The 25,315-nt window shown below is 36.1% G+C and overlaps 1 protein-coding gene across 3 annotated transcripts in view; it reads left to right on the forward strand.

Moving 5' to 3' along the window:
* Positions 1-25,315, forward strand: part of LRRC7 (leucine rich repeat containing 7) — a 553,650-nt gene that overhangs the window by 493,762 nt on the left and 34,573 nt on the right. For all 3 annotated transcript variants that reach the window (XM_043575239.1, XM_043575241.1, XM_043575240.1), the window contains one exon: positions 14,349-14,570. In XM_043575239.1, coding sequence (XP_043431174.1) covers positions 14,349-14,570 — 222 coding nt within the window. The remainder of the gene's footprint in view (positions 1-14,348; positions 14,571-25,315) is intronic.

The raw sequence follows: 25,315 nt of genomic DNA on the forward strand, positions 1-25,315 counted from the left end.
TCTTTAAGTTCTATCAATTTTGGTCACGTATTTTCAGCTTTGTTATTGGAGCTATGTATGCATTTAGGATTGCTATGTCCCCTCAGTGGACTGACTCTTTTTTCATAACATAAGATCCCTCTCTATATTGAGTGTATTTGCTCTGCTCTGAAATCTACCTTATCTAGTATTGATACAGCCCCTTCTCTTTTCCTTTAACTAATATCTGCATGATGTGTGTTTTTAATGCTTTTACTTTTTATCCTCCTATATTGTTATATTTGCAGTAATGTCTGCATGTAGTTTTTATAGTCTGCATATAGTTGAGTAATGTTCCTTAATCCCTTCTGCCAAGATCTGTCTTTTAATTTGTGCATTTAGTCTCTTTGAATTTAAGAACTGACACATTAAGGTTTAAAGATTTAATGTAATTTTTTGTTTGTTGTTTTCTCTCTCTCTTTGCTTCTCTGTTTTGTCTTTTTTTTTTTGCCTGCTTCCTGTATGTTATTTGGACATTTTTTAGAATTTCTATTTTATTTATCTACAGTGTTTTAGTAAACCTCTTTGTGTAGCTTTTTAAATGGTTGCTCTGGCTATTATATTCTATATACATAAATTATGAGAGTCTGCTAGTGTCATCACCTAACAGTTCAAATGAAGTGCAGAAACTTTACCTGTCTTTCTGTCACTTCACCCTCCTCTGCTTATAGCTGTCTCAAACATTTCCTCTACACACATATAGAACCACCTCAGATAATGACATAGTTTTACTTCAGTCATCAAACATTACTTTGAAAATTCAAGAAGATAAAGAAGGCTCATTATATGTATCCATATATTTGTTTGCTATGTTCTTTCTTTCTTTCTAATGTTCCAAGGTTTCCTCTTTTATTATTTCCTTTTTTATTTAGAGAACTTTCTTTAGCCATTATTTTAGGATAGGCCTGGTGGTGACAAATTTTCTTCATTTGTCTTCTGCTGAGAATGTCTCAATTTCTCTTTCATTCCTGAAGAACATTTTCACTGGTATAAAATGTTAGGTTGACAGTTCTATTCCTTCAGCAATTGAAAAATATTGTGCCACTTCTTTCCTTTCTCTTTGGTTTTTGATGAGACATCCACTGCCATTTGATTTGTTTTTAGTCTCTGGTGAGATGTCACTTTTCTCAGGCTGCCTTAGGACATTTTTCTTTGTCTTAAGTTTTCAGAAGTTTAATTATAAGGTGTCAATGCATGGTTTTCTTTGAGTTTAATCTGTGTGATATTCTGCTTCTCAGATCTGTAGGTTTTTGTCTTTTGACAAATATCAGAATTTTTCAGCAGTTATTTCCTCATTTAATTTTCAGCCCCATTCTCTTCCTCCTTTCCTTTTGATAATATGATTGTTAGGTCCCTAACACTCTGGTCATTTGTTCCAGTGTGTTTTCTTTATTCAGATTGGATCATTTCTATTGCCCTGGCTTCTACTTTACTGTTTCTTTTCTTTGTTTTCTATATTCTGCTTTTAAGCCCATCCATTGAGCTTTTCAGTCATTGTATTTTCCAGCTCTAAAAATTCCATTTGTTTCTTCTTAATATCTTCTATTTGTTTGCTGAAATTTTATATTTTTTCACTGGGTTTTTTTTCATTTTGTTTAAGCATATGCATAATTGGTCATTGATACATGTTTTTAATTAGCTATCTTAAATTTTTTGTCAGATAATGCTAATATCTCTGTTCTCTCAGTGTTGGCATTTAGTGATTATCTTTTTCTATTTAGTTTGACATTTTCCTGGTTCTTGGTATGATTTACACCTAGAAATTTTGTAGAATGTTATAAAACCCTGGATTGTACTTAAACCTTATGTTTTAGCTATCTTTCCTTGAAACCACTCCAACTGGAGAAGAATGGGGCACTGCCTCATTCAGGCCAGGTAGGGAGAAGTCCAATTTTCCCATTCAGTCTCCATTGACACTTGAGGCAAAGTCTTCTTGTTATTGCTAGATGAGGATGGAATTTCCAGCTCCACAGAGGGTCTCCACTAATACTTCAGTGGGAGTAGCCTCATTGAATGATAGAGAAGGTCCTGACTCTCACAAAAATAAAACCCAAGAGATTCAGTGCCATGTTGTTGCTTGGTCTCCAGATCCGTAATTGATCTGCATTATTCTGTCTTCTTTCCAGAGTTCCCTTATATTTGTTTATATAATTTTATATATATATATATATATATATATATATATATATATATATAGTTTATATATTTGTTTTATATTATATGTCCAAGTTTCTTTATTATGTCCAAGGTTTTAATTGTTCTTAAAGGGAACAGGGAAAAGTCAATCTACTTCATCTAACTGGAAGCAGAAGTCCAATTGTCTATATTTTTTAAACTTAACCTGCTTACTAAAAAAAGTCACTACAGAACATATGGTATAAATGGAAAGTGATTAGGACTGTTTTGTGGTTTTTGTCGTTTTACAAAATTATTGTAACTGACTCATTTAAATGAGCGTCACTGGTTCCTTGAAATTAGTTACTGAATTATCCTTTTTAGATGATTCTGTGTTGTTGACACTGCTCCCAAACATTTTTGAACTCTGTTGGACTTAATGTGAGAGAATGAATTGTGTCCATTTGAATATTCTCAGCGGCATAAACTGTCATCTTTCGAGGCTGTTTGATTTTTGGAAGCAATCCTAAGTGGTTCAAGAGCCAAGGTGGCTAGTAAAACAGATGACAGATGAATTGGGTAATATACTTCTCAGTCTAGCATTCTTCACTTAGAGAATAGTGTGAACTAAAGCAGCGTTGTAGTGAGAAAGTCATTTCTTTTATATCCTATAAAGCCTCCCAAACACTTAAAATTTGTATGTAATAAGCTGGTTTGGCTGTGGGCAGAATTTTGTATGAACAGTGCCATTTGGTATCAAATCAACATTTCTTTCCTGTGATGTTGACATAAACGTTTTCTTGGGTTCTATGGATATTGGACTTTTTCCCTGTAAATTCTGACAGTATGGTTTTGGGTCAACTTGAAAATACTATGTTTCATCACTATTCTCCTCAAATACATGTTATTTTGTCCAACCTCCCCTTGAAAGTTCAAAACAAATGTCAGATCTACTCTATTTCTTTTTATCATTCAAAATGTGTAGCACAGTCTTTACAGAAAGCTTCATGTTCAAATTCCCCTTCAGTATGAGTCAGTGTTCTCAAGACTAACCCTCTGCTTGAACAAATCGAGCCTCTGACATTTTCTACATTTTCATTAGCCCTTTGTACTTCATCATAAGCATCCTCATTACCTTTCTCAAGCCTTTGTGCCAGTCAGAAAAAACCCTCTTTACAGTCCCTCCAACACTGTAATTGTCCCATTAGATATCTTATGTCATTTATGTTTGCTTAACTTCACACAAAATTTAGTGTTAACTCCTGGCTTTCTTCTGTATCTCCCTCTCCCCATTCACTGCAGCCTGTATCCCCAATAGAGAATGAAAGAACAGTACTGATGCAAACAGAATCATTTTACAGCACATTCTTTTCATGCCCATTTGATGTTTTACCAAACCATGTGAGAACATGAGCTTCATTACTTCATAATTATGGAAAGATTGCTAAATACACTTATTTGCCTAACTATAACAATCTGTCACATCCATAGGATCTAAAATAGATAACAGACCTAATTCAATAAGTAGGAATGGCCCTTTGGCAAATTAAAGAGCTGCTAAAGAAATCTAATATATCCTAAACCTGATCCTTTTGTTCCTTTTCAGAACAGAAAAGTCAATTGGGGGGTAAGGAGATTGCAGTATAGTTTTGTGTTTAAGAGAATGACATTTAATAGTCAGACAGCCTTGGTTCAAATCCTGATCCTGTCAGTTTACCACTAGTGCAAATTACTTGGGAAAGCTACTTAACCTCCCCAAGACTTAGTTTCCTCCTTAGCAAAATTGGGTAATATTAATTCATAATAATTAATCTCTAATGCTGTTATAAGGATTAAGGAGGTAATATGTATAAGGTAAGTTTTAGTGCATTGTTTAGCACCTAGTGTTTGGATAGTAGTCATTATTTATTAAATGCCAGTTACTGTGCAAGTCATTAAAGATGATAAGTAGGATATAGAGCTTGCCTTCAAGGAGTTCCAAATCAAAGCATAGTCCTGGGCTGCACCTATCCCATGAGAAGGTAAAAATAAACCAGAAAAATAATTCTACAGGCTATTATATAATATATTCAATCAGCTTTTCACCCTTGGATAGACCATTATAAGAATATTCTAATCAATGAAGGGGTTGTTAAGCAGTCTTTATTGATGTTTTCATGTAGATTATGCATCCATGGGTTTAAAGTAATGTTCTAGACCACTCTAAGTTTTTCTTTTTTTTTCTATAATTTGCTTATTTTTTATAATTTACATCCAAGTTAATTAGCACATGAGGCAACAATGATTTCAGCAGTAGATTCCTTAAGCCCCTTACCCATTTAGCCCATCCTCCCTTCCACAACCCCTCCAGCAACCCTCTGTTCATTCTCTATATTCAAGAGTCTCTTATGTTTTGTCCCTCTCTGTGTTTTTATATTATTTTTTTCTTAGATACCATTTTTATTTTTTTCTTTTTTTAATTAATTAATTTATTTTTTAGTTTATTGTTAAATTGGTTTCCATACAACACCCAGTGCTCATCCCAAAAGGTGCCCTCCTCATTACCCATCACCCACCAGCCCCGTCCTCCCACCCCCCATCAGCCCTCAGTTCATGTTTTTATATTATTTTTGCTTCCCTTCCCTTAAGTTCATGTGTTCTATATCTTAAAATTCACTTATGAGTGAAGTCATATGGCATTTGTCTTTCTCTGACTGGCTAATTTTGCTTAGCATAATACCCTCCACTTCCATCCACATAGTTGCAAATGGCAAGATTTCATTCTTTTTGATTGCTGAATAATACTCCATTGCATATACATACCACTTCTTCTTTATCCATATATCCATTGACAGACATATGGGCTCTTTCCATACTTTTGCTATTGTTGATAGTGCTGCTATAAACATTGGGGTTCATGTGCCCCTTTGAAACAGCATACCTGTATCTCTTAGATAAATACCTAGTAGTGCAATTCCTAGGTCACAGGATAGTTCTATTTTTAATATTTTGAGGAACCTCCATACTGTTTTCCAGAGTCATGGCACTAGTTTGCATTCCCACCAACAATGCAAAAAAGATCCTCTTTCTCTGCATCCTCGCCAACATCTGTTGTTGCCTGAGTTGTTATTGTTAGCCATTCTGACAGGTGTGAGGTGATATCTCAATGTGGTTTTGATTTGTATTTCTCTGATGATGAGTGATGTTGAGCATTTTTTCATGTGTCAATTGGCCATCTGGATGTCTTCTTTGAAGAAGTGTCTATTCATGTCTTTTGCCCATTTCTTCACTGGATTATTTGTTTTTTGGGTGTTGACTTTGATAAGTTCTTTATAGACTTTGGATACTAATGCTTTGTTTGATATGTCATTTGCAAATATCTTCCCCCATTCTGTTGATTGCATTTTAGTTATGCTGATTGTTTCCTCTGGTACACAGAAGCTTTTTTATTTTCATGAGGTCCCAATAGTTCATTTTGCTTTGGTTTCCCTTGCTTCCAGAGACAGGTTGAGTAATAAGTTACTGCGTCCAAGGTCAAAGAGGGTTTTTTTTATTTTTTTTAATGTTTATTTATTATTGAGAGACAGAGAGAGAGAGACAGAGCATGAGCATGGGAGGGGCAGAGAGAGGGGGAGACACAGAATCTGAAAGCAGACTCCAGGCTCTGAGCTGTCATCACAGAGCCCGACTCGGGGCTCAGACTCACAAACCGCGAGACCATGACCTGAGCCGAAGTCAGATGCTTACTGACTGAGCCACCCAGGCACCCCTAGGGTCAAAGAGGTTTCTGTCTGCTTTCTCCTCAAGCATTTTGATGGCTTCTTGTCTTACCCTGAGCTCTTTCATCCATTTTGAGTTTATTTTTGTGTATGGTGTAAGAAAGTGGTCCAGGTTCATTTTTCTGCATGTCACTGTCCAGTTTTCCCAGCACTATTTGCTGAAGAGACTGTCTTTATTCCATCGGATATTCATTCCTGCTTTGTCAATGATTAGTTGGCCATATGTTTGCGGGTCCATTTCTGGGTTCTGTATTCTGTTCTTTTGATCTGAGTGTCTGTTTTTGTGCCAGTACCATACTGTCTTGATGATTACAGGTTGTAATACAGCTTCAAGTCTGGGATTGTGATGCCTCCAGCTTTGGTTTTCTTTTTCAAGATTGCTTTGCCTACTCGGGGTCTTTTATCATTCCATACAAATTTCAGAGTTGTTTGTTCTAGCTCTGTGAAGAATGCTGGTGTTATTTTGATAGGTATTGCATTGAATACATAGATTGCTTTGGGTAGTATTGACATTTTAACAATATTTGTTCTTCCTACCCAGGAGCATGGATTTTTTTTTCCTTTTTTGTGTGTGTCTTCTTCAATTTCTTTCATAAACTTTCTGTAGTTTTCAGTGTATAGATTTTTCACCTCTTTGGTTAGATTTATTCCTAGGTATTTTATGATTTTTGGTGCAATTGTAAATGGGATTGATTCCTTGATTTCGCTTTCTCTTGCTTCATTATTGGGTGTATAGGAATGCAACCCATTTCTGTGCATTGATTTTATATCCTGCGACTTTGCTGAATTCATGGATCGGTTCTAGCAGTTTTTTGGTGGAATATTTTGGGTTTTCCATAAAGAGTATCATGTCATCTGCAAAGAGTGAAAGTAAGCCTCCTCCTGGCCAGTTTGAATGCCTTTTATTTCTTTGTGTTGTCTGATTGCTCAGGTTAGGCCATCCAATACTATGTTGAATAAGAGTGGCGAGAGTGGACATTCCTGTCTCCTTCCTGACCATAGGGGAAAAGCTCTCAGTTTTTCCCCATTGAGGATGATATTAACGGTGGGTTTTTCATATATGACTTTTACAATCTTGAGGCATGATCCTTCTATCCCTACTTTCTTGAAGGTTTTTATCAAGAAAGGATGCTGTATTTTGTCAAATGTTTTCTCTGCGTCTGTTGAGAGGATCATGTGGTTCTTGTCCTTTCTTTTATTGATGTGCTGTATCACATTGATTGATTTGTTGATATTGAACCAACCCAGCATCCCAGGTGTAAATCCCACTTGGTCATGGTGAATAATTTTTTTAATGTATGGTTGGATCTGGTTGGCTAGTATCTTATTGAGGATTTTTGCATCCATGTTCATCAGGGAAATTGGTCTACAGTTCTCCTTTTTAGTGGGGTCTTTGTCTGGTTTTGGAATCAAGGTAATGCTGGCTTCATAGAAAGAGTTTGGAAGTTTTCCTTCCATTTCAATTTTTTGGAACAGCTTCAAAAGAATAGGAGGTCCCTCTTCTCTAAATGTTTGGTAGAATTCCCCTGGAAAGCCATCTGACCCCAGACTCCTGTTTTGGGGAAATTTTTATTACTAATTCAATTTCTTTACTGGTTATGGGTCTGTTAAAATTTTCTATTTCTTCCTGTTTTAGTTTTGGTAGTTTATATTTTTCTAGGAATTTGCCCATTTCTTCCAGATTGCCCATTTTATTGGCATATAATTGCTCATAATATTCTCTTCCTATTGTTTGTATTTCTGCTGTGTGGGTTGTGATCTCTCCTCTTTCATTCTTGATTTTACTTATTTGGGTCCTTTCCTTTTTCTTTTTGATCAAACTGGCTAGGCGTTTATCAATTTTGTTAATTCTTTCAAAGAACCAGCTTCTAGTTTCGTTAATTCACTCTACTGGTTTTTTTGGTTTCTATAACATTAATTTCTGCTCTAATCTTTATTATTTCCTGTATTCTACTGGTTTGGGGTTTTGTTTGCTGTTCTTTTTCCAGATCTTTAAGGTGTGAGGTTAGGTTGTGTATCTGTGACCTTTCTTCCTTCTTTAGGAAGGCCTGGATTGCTATATACTTCCCTCCTATGACTGCCTTGCTGCACCCCAGAGGTTTTGGGCTGTGGTGTTATCATTTGCATTGGCTTCCATGTACTTTTTAATTTCCTCTTTAATTTCTTGATTAGCCCATTCATTCTTTAGTAGGATGGTCTTTAGTCTCCAAGTATTTGTTATCTTTCCACATTTTTTCTTGTGGTTGATTTTGAGTTTCAAAGCATTGTGGTCTGAAAATATGTATGGTGTGATCTCGATCTTTTTGTTCTTGTTGAGAGCTGATTTGTGTCCCAGTATGTGATCTATTCTGAACAACATTCCATGTGCACTGGAGAATAATGTGTATTCCACTGCTGTAGGATGAAATGTTCTGAATATATCCATTAAGTCCATCTGGTCCAATGTGTCATTCACAGCCATTATTTCCTTGTTGATTTTCTGTTTAGATGATCTGTCCATTGTTGTAACTGGGTGTTGAAATCCCCTAGTATTATGGTATTATTATCAATGAGTTTCTTTATGTTTATAATTCATTGATTTATATATTTGGGTGTTCCACATTTGGAGCATAAATGTTTACAACTGTTAGATCTTCTTGGTGGATAGACCTCTCAATTATTATATAATGTCCTTCTTCATCTCTTGTTATTGTCTTTATTTTAAAGTATACATTGTCTGATGTAAGTATGGCTACTCTGGCTTTGTTTTGGTGACTGTTAGCATGATAGATGGTTCTCCATCCCCTTACTTTCAATCTGAAGGTGTCTTTAGGTCTAAAGTGAGTCCCTTGTAAACAGCATACAGATGGATCTTGTTTTCTTACCCATTCTGTTACCCTCTGTCTTTTTAATTGGAGCATTTAGTCTATTGATGTTTAGAATGAGTACTGAAAGATATGAATTTATTGCCATTACGTTGCCTGTAGAGTTGGAGTTTCTGGTGGTGTTCTCTGGTCCTTTCTAGTCTTTGTTGCTTGTGGTCGGTTTTTTTTTTCCCTCTTTTCTCCCCTCAGAGAGTCCCTCTTAAAATTTCTTGCAGGGCTGGTTTAGTGATCATGAACTCCTTTAATTTTTGTTTGTCTGGGAACCTTTCTATCTCTCCTTCTATTTTGAATGACAGCCTTGCTGGATAAAGAATTCTTGGCTGCATGTTTTTCTGATACAGCACATTGAATGTATCCTGCCATTCCTTTCTGGCCTGCCAAGTTTCCGTAGATAGGTCTGCTGCAAACCTGATCTGTCTTCCCTTGTTGGTAAGGACCTTTTTTCCCTTGCTGCTTTCATGATTCTTTCCTTGCCTGAGTATTTTGTGAATTTGACTATGATATGCCTTGTTGATGGTTGGTTTTTGTTGAATCTGATGGGAGTCCTCTGTGCTTCCTGGATTTTGATGTCTGTGACTTTCCCCAGGTTAGGAAAGTTTTCTGCTATGATTTGCTCACATAACCCTTCTATCCCTTTTTCTCTCTCTTCATCTTCTGGGACCCCTCTGATTCTGATGTTGTTCCTTTTTAATGAGTCACTGATTTCTATAATTATTAAATTGTGCTCTTTTGCCTTAGTCTCCCTCTTTTTTTCTGCTTCAATTTTCTCCATAAGTTTGTTCTCTAAATCACTGATTCACTGCTCTGTCTCATCCATCCTTGCCACTGTGGCCACCATTTGAGATTGCAGCTCAGTTATAACATTTTTTATTTCATCCTGACTAGCTTTTATCTTCACATAAAGAGATTCTAATCTGTTTTCAACCCAGCTAGTATTCTTTTTTTTTTTATTTTTTTTTTATTTTTTTTTCAACATTTATTTATTTTTGGGACAGAGAGAGACAGAGCATGAACGGGGGAGGGGCAGAGAGAGAGGGAGACACAGAATCGGAAACAGGCTCCAGGCTCTGAGCCATCAGCCCAGAGCCCGACGCAGGGCTCGAACTCCTGGACCGTGAGATCGTGACCTGGCTGAAGTCAGACGCTTAACCGACTGCACCACCCAGGCGCCCCCCAGCTAGTATTCTTATTATCATGATTCTAAATTCTAGTTCAGACATCTTGCTTGTATCTGTGTTGATTAAGTCCATGGCTGTCATTTCGTAATTTTCTTTATTTTGGGATGAATTCCTTCATTTCATCATTTTGAAGGAAGAAAGGAATTAATAAGGTAAAAAAACATTAAAATTAAAAACTTAAAAACAGTACAAAAAAAATCAAATAAAGGATGCTAGATCCTAGGTGTGTTCTGGTCTGGTTGTTGAAAGGAGCTTGATAGAGTAGAGAAAGAAGGAAAAGATAAGGAAAAAAAGGATAAAAAAGGAAAATGTTTGAAAATTTAAAAAAATGAATACAATAAGATGAAATGATGGAAGGAAAAAAAAAGAATTTGAAAGTTTTACAAATAAGTAAAAAATAGAGTAGAAAAAATTAAAGAAAAATATTTTAATAGAAATGAAGAATAACAATAATTTTTTTCCTCTTTTTGCATTCAAGAATAAAAACAGAAAAAAAAATGAATAGATGGACCAGCAAACAGACTGAAGTACAATTAAAATTACATTGGTTTCCCTTAGAAGTTGAACTATGAAACTCTTTATAGTCCATAAACTAAGCAGGCGGAGAGACTTGTGTTGTTCCTGAAGAGTGAGTTTGGCCCAGTTGGGCTGGGCTCCATTCTCCACTAGATAGGGCTGTTTAGCTTAGTGGGGTGGATTGTTGTGGCACACGTAGGTGTGTATGCACATGCATGGGAGAGGTGAAATTGGTGTCACCCAGCTACCCAATCTCTAGTATCAGAATTCTGTGCTCTCCCTAACCAGCAATTGTACATCTCTCCTTTGTCTCTGGCTTCTGTCCACTTCCCGCTTTTACACTGTGACCAAGCCATCAGGTTGCCAGGCAGCACCTCCCTCCTGAGTTTTATCTCATATGTGACTGTGTTTCCCAACCCCTCACTTCTGAGGGACTGCAGCTTTGACCTACTCAGACCTTCTGGGTGAGGGTCTCACAGAGCAATGGCCAGATGCCAGCCCACCCTCAGGACTGTTTGGGAGACCACACTGCAGCCGATGCCCAAAGACTGTAGCTGGGTGCCAGCCTGCCCCAGAAAAAAATCATGCAATCATGTAACAGCAGCATTTCAGTGATTATGGAAAATCACAACACACATCTGGTGCCAGGCTTTCCCCCTTAACATCCTTGTTTCAGCACCAGCGAATGTGATTGTCTCTGGGGACCATTTGGGACCTTTGCCTGTGGAGAGGCCGCACAGCCTCTACCAAGTTTCCTCTCAGCAGGGGAACCGCCTCTCTCCATGTGGCCTGAGGACCCTGAAGACCTCTTTCTCTCTGCTTCTGGGGATTCGCCCTTCCCACCAGAGCACAACCAGGTATCAAGCTGCGGGGTTTCAGACTCTGCACTCCCCCTGTTTATAGAATCTTGATGGAATTTAAACCCTCTCCTTTCTAATTTCTCCCTTTTTTGTTCAGTCCTTTGTGTACACTTTCTTTTCTCTCTAGCTGCTTTTGGGCATTGGAGGTGCTTTCTGTATTCTCTCCCCCTCGCCGTCCTCTCTCCACAAGCAAAAACAGCTCCCTGCCCTGCACAGCTCCTCCTCTCCCCTGCCAGGTCACCTCTCTGCACTGCATACCTGCTGAGTTCTCTGGTTCAGGTTGTACAGATTGTTGTGTTAATCCTCAAATCAGTTTTCTAGGTGTGCAGGATGGTTACATTTCAGGGACGAGAGATGCAAAAAAACTTCCATGCTATTCAGCCATCTCTGCCCCTCTAGATCCCTCTAAGTTTTTCTGGGTGTTAACAATTCTTTGCTTGTCTATGTGATCACTTTCATTTAAACTGATGGTGTTCCTCTTTTCCACTGGCTCAAGCACTGACTGAAGACCCATGAATTATGACAGTGGAGGTGACAAGCAGGTATAAGTGTAAAATCAATTTATTGTTCCATAGCCAAGTTGTACAGCTTCAGTTGGCCTACATCATCAGCTCCTCTAACTCCAGGAAATCAATGTCTAGCTATGTAACTTAGCATAGTTTAGCATGCCAGTGAGTTCATTCAGAGTATAGCAGCTCAAAATGTCATACAGCTTATCATGGCTTTTCTCTCCTACTGAACAAGAGAATGTGAAATTCTATAGAGGTAGGAGAGAATTAAACTAAAGACAAAAATTTGACCAGGAGGGTGTTCAGTCATCTAGACTAGATCTCAAAGTTGCAACATCTCCTTTCATTTAGATTTCTGAGAAGGGAATAGGTGCAATAAAGAAATATATTTTTGCCCTTTATAAAGCTATCTTAGTTGTGTTTATGATGTTATAGTTTTGCCATTCTTGGTTAGTTGTGTTGGATAACGTTGGATTGGTAATTATTTTCACATTGTGCTCGTTTTGCCTGACACTTTTTTTGCATCTTTTCTTCCAATTTTTCATGACTGATATATGTTTAGTGTTTCTGAATGTAAAAAATTGTACATGATAATAAGCTAACCAGTTGGGGTCTAAATATATATTCAAATGGTTGTTTACTTTGCTATTCATATTGTGAAGTAATAACTTTGAGAATTTTTTTACTGAAATCACCTTTTGTTTGGAACCAAGCAATATGCCTCCCATCTTCTCCAAATGATATTCCATGATCACTATTTTCTATGTCTCACATTGCTCTTTTTTTAAGAATTTTTAAAAATTCAAATTAATCTCTTCCTTGAATACATGTTTAATAATGTTTCCTTTATTCCTCCAATCTGATTTCTTAATCAAAAATCTTGATTAGTCAGACTTTCCTAGCTAATGAATTACAAATTTGTTACTAATAGCAAAATTCACAGCCTTTCCTAGCTAATGAATTCTAAGGTAAAATTCACTTTTGAATTCCAAATTATCTACCCTTAAAAGATCAAAAAAAAAAACTAGTTCAGGAAGTAACCCCTCAGATGTTTTCCATAGTAATAGGTGATGTACCAAGCACAACAGTAAAACATATGTTTAAAACTATTAATGATAAGCATTCACTTTCCATGTTAGACCTCCATGTTAAACCATACATAATTTTGAAAGGCGTATGCTAGGTTACCAGCCCACAAGCAGAACTGCTTGGTTGGTGGAAAAAGTTTCAGAAAGAACGATTCAAGGAACCAATGCTAGAACAAAGGCGAGAAAATCAAAGTGAGCACAGAACAGTGGTATGCACCATATCATTTGAAGATTGGAGACCAAGTGAACATGTCTTCTCCCTCCAACAGCCACCCTTAAGAAGTGAGAAATGATCATTACTGGGACAATTGGTTGGCTCAGCTGGTTAAGCGTCCAACTTCAGCTTAGGTCATGCTGTCATGCTCATGAGTTTGAGCCCCACGTTGGGCTCTGTGCTGACAGCTCAGGGCCTGGAGCCTGCTTCCAATTCTGTGTCTCCCTCCCTCTCTCTGCCCCTCTCTCATTTGCACTCTGTCTCTGAAAAATAAACAAACATTAAAAAAAAGTAGATTTCTTTACATGAGGTACTAATAATCTCTCTAAAACTCACAATGGGATGATATGCATGCAGAGCTCACTTTGAAGACCTTTCCATATCTAGTGCCTCCATGAGTTACAGATACTCACAAGAATTTATCATATCATTCATTTTCAATGTGACTTAAAGATTCCCAAAACCATACTCTTGATTTAATAATGCAGAAAATGAATAAATACTGATTAAACTCACCTGAACAAGCTCACTATGCACTGTGGCACAAAGGAATATATACACTTCAATTCTTTTGCTACAGAATTAGGAACTGGGTTCTGTCATTCTCCCCCTGATGTTTCCTATACTACATCTCTCTCCCTGCTGTTATTCAAAATAAAATGCCAGAGGGGCGCCTGGGTGTCTCAGTCGGTTGAACGTCTGACTTCGGCTCAGGTCATGATCTTGCAGTGAGTTCGAGCCCGCGTCCGGCTCTGTGCTGACAGCTCAGAGCCTGGAGCCTGCTTCAGATTCTGTGTCTCCTTCTCTCTCTGCCTATCCCCCACTTGTGCTCTGTCTGTCTCTCAAAAATAAATAAATGTAAAAAAAAATTTTTTAATAAAATAAAATAAAATGCCAGATAGAACTCCACTTTATTTTTAAGTTGTGACTTCTTTTTCTTCTTGAAATTTTTCAGGGAGAATTTTGCTCCCTTAAAATCAGGGACAAAATAATCTGTGCCAAGACATCAAATGACTATGAATGTATTTATTGCAACCTTGCTCCAATATTAACATTTTCACAAACCACAGTAGGCAGACCCTTACTGTTTTTTCATTATCCTTTCCAGCAGTGGCCGAGAGCCCAAATGATGCCACTTTACCAGAGAGGTATTCTGTACATGTTTTGTACTTTAATCACATCCTTTCAACACCATGAATCTTCGTCTGACAAATTATCTTCTCCACAGGCAGGAAGCCACATCCAGACTTTGATGGGGTCCCAAAGCCTTCAGCATCGGAGCCGGGAGCAGCAGCCATATGAGGGAAATATAAACAAAGTGACCATCCAGCAATTTCAGTCACCATTGCCTATTCAGATCCCCTCTTCACAGGCCACCCGGGGACCTCAGCCTGGACGGTGCTTAATTCAAACTAAAGGGCAAAGGAGTATGGATGGATATCCAGAGCAGGTGAGGAGAGTTTTTATAATTGATGAAGTTTCAGGGAATGTTCAGGGCAGTCCAATGAATCCATGGTTTACCTTCTCTCATTTATGTAGTCTGGGACAAATTAATGCTGTCACCATGTTGAATGGAGTGGAGCATTCTTTGTAGGGGTTTTCTCATTATTTTCAGTGGTTAAACACTACAACACATAAAAATTGATTGTTGATAAAATGTCCTTTTCACATAAGGAAAATCTGATGAACTGGAAGTTTTTCTTGTTTATCCTACACCATCTACTCAATTTCAACTCCAATTTAGCTCTATTGCACGGCTTTTGAATATTAGAGTCAGGGGATTAAGTGTATTTACCAAGGCCTCTGGTGAAACTGACAGTGTAAAACTGTGGGACAGTGGGAACCTTTTTTGAAAGTCCTATCTTCTGATTGCTGAATAAGACAAAGATAAAGCTTTGCTCTGAAGAAAATGATAAAGAGCAGTTTGAACGGAAACATTTCTGAAATGCTCCAAAAACTACTGACAAATACCAAGTAGCACAAAAATTGCTTCTCCTTTGACGTATCTAAAATTAGGATTTACTTTTCCATTACAGAATCTGTTTTTCTTCCTTAGAACCAGAAAACTGAATAGGATCTTATCTATTAAATTATATTACACTTAGAAAGCAAGACATTAAGATCTTAATACTCCCATAAAATTAATTTCTCTTATTTCATTCTTCAGATAACTTGGCAAAGCTTGTACTGACTTCACCAACTCCTTAATATGGTATATAAGGATTTCATTTTATTACTGCCTACTCTAAGCTTCACACATTACCCTACCTTATTTTCTGAACATCTCAGACATTACCTTCGTCCTCCAGTTTTTTCTTTTACACTGTTAATAGCCATTCATTATTTGGATCCCAGCTGCTCTAGACATTGCCTCTATTTCTTAAAATCCTTCTTGAAGCTGAGATTATGTCTTAATCATTCTCAGAATCATTGGCTTTTTTTAAAAGACAATTTTCTTCCTATCCTGCCTTGATCTAGGTCAAGTGTTGGATTTAAGGTAATAAGGTAAATAAACCAGAAAGATGCCTTTAATCAGGTTATGATATGGTGTTTTTAATTCTCCAGAGATTCTTAAACATTGATAAAGTTTTAAATTATGCCTTATTTACAGGCACCTAGAAGGCTAAAAATGATTCATATTTCCTCTCCCACAAATATCATAACCTAACCCAGTTCTCTGATTTAGTTATTTCTATTAGCAGCTACATGATCTTTTTTCACCTAGAATCAGCGCATTTAAAAATTCACTAAGATCAATGCCCTTTTTTACCTACTTTGAATAATAGGTTTAGTGAGCACTGTAATTTTAAAGACTTTTTTACCTTATTTCTCAAAAATACATAAATTGTATAGTTTGACCAATGAGAGGTTTACTAAATTCTACAATTATATACTAATTAAATTTAAAACATCATGATTCTTTTAGAGAAGGTAGTTGTAGTTGCTTGCAAATGTTTTGATCCAGGTGCCTTTCAAACTGAGAGGTAAAAACTGAAACATTCAATGGCTTTGTTAAGAAAGGGACTTAAGCAAATTCCTCTCAGCTTCCCAATTTTTTCTGCATTGGTTTCAGACTGAAATGGTTTGGAATGCTGAGATTAAACTTTGGATTGACCATGAGAAGCCTAAGGAGTCTTTAAATAATGAGCACTAGTCCCCAAACTATGCTCCCATTCCCCTGAGCTATAAATCTGACATTTTCTCAAAACTTTTTTTCACAATTCACTGTAACATTTTACCTACCACCGGTGGTATGCTAGATTCATACTGGGTCGTTACTTCCCAACTCCTCCTTCAGTGACATCACACCATAGGATGAAACTATGGGCATAATTACACCAGGGAAATTAATGAACACTACAAATCAGGCTATCCCTTACCCTCAGCCAGCTTGTAAACATTTTCCAGCACACCACCAAGTACTACACTGTTTTCTTTCATCTCTTTTTTTTCCCCCTAACTTCTCCACCTCTTCACCTAACCCCATAGCATTCAGGAAAGCGAATACTAGGGGTGGGTCTCAGAATTTGGAGTTGAGTCTCATGTTAATGCTTATTAGTTGTGTGACCCTGGCCAAGTCATTAACTCTTTCTGAGGTTGTTTTCCTCCTTATAAAATGAGAACATTACCACCCACAAACAACGTTCAAAGATTTTTGTTAAGAGTCAAATGATACAATTCTACACACACAGACACACATAGTTAGCCTGGCACTGAGAGTACAGAAATAGGAAATAGAAGAGGTAGAAATACATTTTAAGAATTAAAATATTGGAGGGCACTTCGTGATACCAGTCCCAACCTCCCTAATCTACAAACAGAAAATCAAAGCAAAATAAAACCAAAAAGAGAGAGAGAGACAAAGAGGCTGAAAAAGGTTATGTATATCACTCTCATAATGAAAATATTACATGTATTTTTTACTTTTCTGGGTTATAATTCCTTTGAAAACTCAGACCTCTCCAATGTGTGTGTGTGTGTGTGTGTGTGTGTGTGCTCGCGCGCGTGGGCATGCTTTAACGACTTTTATCCCATATTTAACAAGGGAAAAAAAGCGAGAAAAATATTTAAAATATTTTAAAGCTATATAGTTTCACATGAAAACTATAGAGTAGTGATTGAAATGCAAAGATCAAGGAAGTAACTGAAAATTTCTAATGTGGGTTCCAGTCATATAAATCAAGACACTCTATTTTAATAACGCATTTCTAGTGGTGCAATTAAAAAGCCATAAAGAGAAAAACAGAGTTTTCTTAAGTAATGACAACAATGTTAGTTTGGCCAAGTACAGACATCTCCCAGCTTACAATAGATTGACTTAACTATTTTTCAACTTTATGATGGTGCAAAAGCAATACTCATTCAGTAAAAACTGTACTTTAAATTTTGAACTGTGATCTATTCCTGGACCAGCAATATGCAGGACAGTACTGTCCCCTGAGGCTGGGCAGTGGCAGTGAGCTGCAGTCCCCAGTCAGTCACAGCATCACGAGGGTAAACACTGATGCACTTATAACCATCCTGTACCTGTGCAACTGCTCTGTTCTCTTTTTTAGTAGGGTATTCAATAAATTTCATGAGATATTTAATACTTTATTATAAAATAGGCTTTGTAATAGATGGTTTTGCCCAGCTGTTGGCTAGTGTAAGTGTTCTGAGCACATATAAAGTAGGCAGGCTAGGCTAAGCTATGATGTTCAGTAGGTTAGGTGTATTAAATGCATTTTATGACTTACAATATTTTCAACTTATGATGGATGTATTTGGATATAATCCCCTTGTAAGTCGAGGAAGATCTGTACAGTATGGAAAAAACCTAAATCATTCATAATTTTTAAGTGCAAGGAGACATTATAAACATAGTATAGAGAGACTACACAGCATGATGAAGCACCATAATTTCTATTAAAGTTTGGAGATTTTACATTTAAAAAAAACTAATCATTTTAAAAAATAAAAATAAAAAAGGGGTGGGGGCGCCTGAGTGGCTCAAATTGTTGAGCATTCAACTCTTGATATTGGATCAGGTCATGATCCCAGGGTCATGGGAGAGGCTCCGCCTTGGACTCCACACTGAGCATGAAGCTTGCTTAAGATTCTCTCTCTCGCTCTCGCTCTCTCTCTCTCTCTTTTTCTCTCTCCCCCTCTGCCCCTCTCCCTGCTCCTGCTCTCTCTCTAAAAAATTTAAAAAATTTTTTTAAATAATCACTTATTGCAATGCTATAGTTGAAAAAAATCCAATTAAAATGAATACAAATTTTTTAATTTAAGGAAAAGAAATCTGAATGAAAATAGGAAAAGAAGTGACAACAGTTACCATACATTGAGTGTCTGCTATGCTAAATATACTATATACAGTAGCCCCCCCCCCTTATTCATATGGGATATATTCCTACAGTGAATGCCTGAAACCATGGATAATATCGAGCCCTGTATATGCTGTTTTTCCCATACATACAAATCTATGATAAAGTTTAATTTATAAATTAAGCAGGTAAGAGATTAACAATAATGACTAATAATAAAATAGAATAATTATAACAATAAACTGTAATAAAAGCTATGTTAATGTGGCCTCTGTCTCTCTCAAAATACCTTATATTGTACTCACTCTTCTCGTGATGATGTGAGATGATACAAGGCCCACATGATGAGATGAAGTGAGGTGAATTATGTAGACATTGTGACATAGTGTTAGGCTATTATCAACCTGCTGAGGATTAGTCAGAAGGAGGATCATCTGATTCCAGACCACAGTTCACTACGGATAAATGAAACCATGAAAAGCAAAATTGCAGATAAGGAGGGACTACTGTATAGTATATATGTCGTATATACTATGTATATTTTTTAATGTTTATTTTTGAGAGAAAGAATGAACAGGGGAAGGGCAGAGAGAGAGAGGAAGACAGAAGATTCAAAGCAGGCTCTGCACTGACAGCAGACAGCTGACGCGGGGCTCGACCTCACAAACCGTAAGATCATGACCTGAGCCAAAGTCAGATGCTTAGCCGATGGAGCCACCCAGGTGCCCCTATATTATGTATCTTAAACACAGGCAGGGCTTCAGGGGTGTGTGACCAGTGCAGTTACACAAAGTCTTGCACTTAGAAGTACCTCACACTTGGTTTAATGCTCTGCTTTTGCCATTGTGTCATTATTAATAATCATTGAACAAGGAGACTCACATTTTCATTTTGCACCACTAAGTATATAGCGGGTCCTGCTTACACATAATGTTTTATCTAATCATCACAATAACCTTTTCTTCTTTGTTGTAAATGAAGAAACCAAGGCACGGAGAAAATAAGTAACTTGTCAAAGGTATAATTGGTCAAGTTGGAATTTTACCCTAGGTTTGTCTGACTCAAAACCGAAGTTCTGTGTTCCAATTCAATTAACCACATGACCTCAGACACTTGCCCGCTGTGGCCTCAGTGTCCTCTTCTGTCAAATAATATTAATTAAATCTGCTTCAGCTACAATTCAGACTTACAGAACTGCCTTATGCAGATGGAGTGTTGACTTGAACTCACATGAGCACTTCCAATGCTTTGAAAATCAAAAAGTACTGAATAAATGGAAAGTTTTATTATTAACAAAAACATAGCTCTGCATCCCTTAATGTGACCTAAAGAACTAATGCATTTCTAATCTTATTAGAATAAACTCCATATAGCAATAAGCATATATAATAAATGCCACCACTGAGGACATTGAATGAATTAAAATGAATGTCATTTTTTACCTGGCCAGAATTCTTAACCTTGTTTAACCATAGAAAAGCACTTAGTAAACTTTGACGTTCCTCCTCAATGATGAAACATCTCAACTTTCAAACCACCTGCCACAACAAAACAGGGCAAAATGTCCAACAGTTCTAATTTAATGCACTTATATTTACATATTTATTTTTCAGAGGTGTTGAAAATCAAGTCTGTTTTCAACTCTAGGATTAATTTAAATAAAATATATGGAAGTAAATTTTAAACCATAAAGTGCTACCCAGAGTCAAGTCTATTAATTTCTATAGACTATAAATCTGATTTCATAATGGATGTTCTTTTTAACAAATTATTTACAACACAAAACCATGTGCATATTACTTGAAGTTCATTTTCAGGGGATTTTACTTAGAGATTTCAATGCATAAGCCATCTTGACTATTGACAAACATAACAGAGGATTTGAGTCAGAATTACATTAAGCAGTGGAAGAGTCTCAGCTCTTCCCTTTGTTTCCCAATCCTAGTGAGGATCCTAGCCTTACCATCCCCTGTACCGTACAATACTGTATATTGGTTGTTCTCAACCTCAGCTGTACATTAGAATCTGTTCAGGAGCTTTAAAACTGACACCTTGGCCTCCTTCCCAAAGAAACTAATTTCATTAGTCTAGATGTGACCTGGTTAATGGGAACTTTTGAAACTCCCCGAATGAATTCTGTTGTGTGGCCAAGGCTAAGAGCCAATACTTTAGATATTGTATAACTCAACAATTTACTGCTGGGTAATTACATTATTGTCACTAATTTGATACATACATTGTCCATAATTTGCTGAATATTTTTAAGAGGAACTAACATTAACTTGGTTTTTCTTTTTTGCAAATGTATAATACAAGGCAAAGTATATTTATATATATGTGGAACATACAGATATCAAAGCAGAAATAGGAAAGAAAAACATCAACATGATGCTTCAAACATCTCAAAACCCTTTCATGTATTAACTTATTTAATCCAATTAATAATGATCTGATAGAGGTAGAGCACTTTCTGTTTTATTAACTAGAAAAGTAAGATTCAGAGAAGTTAACGTCTTGCCTGTGGTCACACAACCATTTAGAAACTAAGCTGGTATTAAAATCCAGTTTCTTGAGTCAAACACATTATATGCTGCAGCCTGCTGCACTATAGCCAAACACAGAGATCAAGAGCAAGCCCACATGGAAACAGTAAACTATGGAAAAATAAATCCCTGAGTCCATGTCTGCCCCAGACAAGAGGACACACCCGCTAATCGATCTAACATACAAGGATGGCAGGAGTTCCATAGATGTCTCTTGCCAGTTCCCATGAGTATACATTCAAACTAAAGTTTGTCCCTGAAAGAGAACTTACTACCTTCGAATTACATTAGAATTAACTTCTGTGAGTTATACAAAGTGATCTGCATCCCTCATATTCAAGGGAAAAGAAACAAAACAAATTCCAAAACCACCCCAGTCTACCTTGGAAGAAATCATTTTAATATTTAATAATATGTGGAGTACATGAAACAGTTGGTGAAAAGATAATATTTCAGACATTTCTTTAGATGCTCTGGTCAGCTGCCTAAAGAGCTCATAAGGGTGAGCCTTTCATCTGTTGAGGCCAAGTGAAGAAAACATTATTCTGAGTGTTTGATATACGAATAATAACTTGGAAAATTTTATTTAAATTATGGATTTTTAAATTAAAAGGTAATAATTTGATGAAGATGGTTAGAAAATAGGTATTAAAATGGTTTTAATATATGTTATTTACTCAGTTTGTTTCAGGGACATCCCATACCTCATTCTATTCCACTTAAAGTATTCCTATTTATATTTTTCCTCTAGAATTTTATTCTTCAGTAACCAAAATAATACTGCAACTCTGAAGTTATAATCCACAGTTTGAAACAAATAATGTGTAACTCAACACCACAAATTCTACAAAGTAGAGTTCAGTAAACACTGCAGTAGGAACAGAAGGCCTCTGTCAGTGTTCCACTAAATATATGTTTGATTTCCTTGGTTTCTTTCCTCAAGTGAAGGAAATGAAGTGAATGACCTTTATAATTTATTTACAGACAAAAAAGCATTTGAGTTTCTTTTTTTATTTTTATTTAAATTTTAGTGAGTTAAGCATTTGAGTTTCTGTTTCTTAGATACACACAGAGTCGGCTACTTTTTTCTGGAAGATCTAGAAAATGGTACATCAGAGGACTTTACTCATTAATCTTTATTTAGTATGTCTTTTCAAAAGATTTAATTAGCACTTTGAGTTGGACTTACATCTCTAATTCACAACAAAAAAAGGTATGAACATAGAAGAATAAAAAAATTAACTATTCCTGAATATTAACATTTATATATTTGATTATATTATGTAATTATCACATATTATCACATAATTATCACAGTATATAATTATATATAGTATATTAATATATTATGTATCACGTAATATCAGATCATGTCATTATATAAATCATATCATGTCACACTTCTGCTTAAAAAGCCCTAGTGGCTTTGAAATTTCTAGAATTATATATATCCTGGCCCCTGCCAGTCTCTTTCGCTTTCCTTCCACTATTCTTTCTCTAGTCATGCTGAACCTGTTGTTGTTACAGCTTTATTGATATAATTTACACACCTTGAAGTTCACCTGTTTCAAGTGTACAAGTCAACGGGTTTCGTATATTTATAAAATTGTGCAACCATCACCATAATGTAATTTTTAAACATTTTCATCATTCCAAAAAAAAACTTTGTACCCATTAACAGTCACTTTCCATACGGCCTCCCCTTCATTTCCTCCCAGCCCTAGACAATCACTCATCTACTTTGTGTCTCTATACATTTCCCTACCCTGGGTATTTAATGTAAGTTAGATCATACAATATGTGGGAGTTTTGTGACTGACTAATTTCAGTTAGCATAATGTGCTAAGTGTAGAATGTATTACTAATTCATCCCTTTTTGTATTGCCAAATGATATTCCATTACATGGATACACCACAAATTATTTATCCATCAGTTCATGGACATTTAGATTATTTTCACTTTAGGGCCGTTATAAATAATATTGCTAAGAACATTCATTTCTAAGTCTGTGTGTGGATGTATGTTTTCATTTTGGGGGGGGGCAGTTACTTAGGAATAAAATTTCTCAGTTTCACAAAATGGTAATTGTCATTTTGAGAAGTTTCTAAACTCTTGTGTATAGTGGCTACCACAAACTACATTCCCACCAGCAATGAATGAGTATTCTAATTTCTCCACTTTCTCACTATTATTTATTATATTTATATATATTTATTACATATATGATACATTATATACGATGATTATTATATATAAAATAAAAAATATAGATATATCTATATTTTTATTATAGCTACACTCTGAAATAGTATGTCATTATGATTTCAGTATACATTTCTTTAATGACTAATGATGTCGAGTGTCTTTTCATGCATTTATTAGCCATTCATATGTCTTCTCTGAATAAATGTCTATTAAAATTCTTTGGCCATTTTTAATTAGGTTATTTGGCTCTTTCAATTCCTGAACTGTAAGGGTTGTCCATATAATCTGGATATAAGACCCTAATCATATATATGATTTGCAAATATTTTCTCCCATTCTGTGGGTTGTCTTTTCATTTTCTTGGTGGTCTCCTTTGGAGCACCAAAGTTTTTAATTTTTATAAAGTCAATCATATCTTTTATCACATTTGACTTCATATCTAAGAAATCATTGCCTAATTGAAGATCATGGAGATTTACTCTTAGAGTTTTATAGTTTTAGCTCTGACATTTCAGTCTCTGATTTAATTTGAGTTAATTTTTGCATGTGGTGTGAGGTAAGGGTAAAAATCATTATTTTGTACGTGGATATCCCATTGTATGGGATAATGGTACATTGTCTCTGTGCCATTTTTTGAAAATACTATTCTTTTCTCATTGAAGCACCTTGGACCTTTTGTTGAAAATCAGCTGACCATAAATAGGTTTTGTTTCTGGACTCCCAATTTTATCCTTGTGCCATCTTGTTGTTTCTTGATTTTATAAATACCCATCTGTCTTTAGGGCATTTAAAATAACTGAGTTGGAGGCTGGCAATTTTGCCATTTTTCTTTTTGTTTGTTGCTTCATCTTTTACATTATTCATACTTCTGCTAAAATGTCACTTGAGCATTTGAAATGTAATTTCTTGGCTGTTCTACCTAAAATAGCTCCGCACTCCTGTTCCATCACTCTCTACTACCTTCCCTGCTTTATTTTTCTCACAGCTCATCTCACTATCCAAAATTGTTTATTGTTTACATGCTTACTATCTGTCTTCCCCACTAGAATGTAAGTTCCATGAGGGTAAGGATATTTCTTCTGTCTGACAAGATACCTGGCACGTAGTAGGAAATCAATAACTATTTGTGGAATAAAGGCATGAATCATGATTTCTACAATTTTTATTTTCAAAGCTATAATGGTTTTAGCAAGCAGGTAATTTATTAATTGAAGCATTCCTTTGAATAACTAGCATACTTACTAATAGCTGATCACATGTTTTAAGAAGGAACCATTATATACTTTTGACAATGCATATTTGAAAGTATCTTTTGTCACACATCATATTTCTAGGGGATATGGTGCTTTGTTTAGGCCTACATAACATGATCCATCCAAAGCATATAGGCTGAGAATAGGAAAGTGGGTGATTATTCAAAGAGAAATTAAGGTTATAGCTACCAGAATTAGGATGAATGGATCTTGAGCAGCAAAAGCAATAGGTATCCATTGAAAGCTTTTATACATACTGCTAGGAAAGAGAATGGTAATTAGAACATAGCATAGTAAACCGGTTCATTACAACATCACCAAATATCCTTCTGTAATGCAACTCCCTAAACCTGAATGACACCTCCCAACACACACACACACACACACACACACACACACACACACTCATATGTGTTGTTTTTATGTCATGTGTATACACAAGTGCTACCATTTCCTTTGTTCTTGGCACTAGGTTGTAGAGCATTGCAAGGCCAAATCAGATTACTACCTTCTAGAGATTATAGACTATGACCTCACAGGGCCTCACTGCCACATTAACAATTCATTTTATCATAGACATCTCTAAATTAAGACCCGGTATTTTAATTAGAGCAAGATTGACAGAGACCCAGATGCATCAAGTGATGGAAGCAGTCTCTAAAAGAAGCAAATACACCCTTGACTTCCAGGCTGATGTTTATATTTTCAGCCAGAAATTTAATTCATTGATATCAATATATTAATAGAAAATTGAAATGCTATTTTCATTAAATAAGCTATTTATTAGCCTCTTAGTTCTGACCTTTTGCTAGAAAACCACGTTTCCGCTTTGATAATCCTCTTTCGTTTCAGACTGCTTCTTGGCTGTGAGGTATCGTCTCGTCTTA

This window comes from Prionailurus bengalensis, chromosome C1 (genome assembly GCF_016509475.1).
Source record: "Prionailurus bengalensis isolate Pbe53 chromosome C1, Fcat_Pben_1.1_paternal_pri, whole genome shotgun sequence".
Classification (NCBI taxonomy): Eukaryota; Metazoa; Chordata; class Mammalia; order Carnivora; family Felidae; genus Prionailurus; species Prionailurus bengalensis.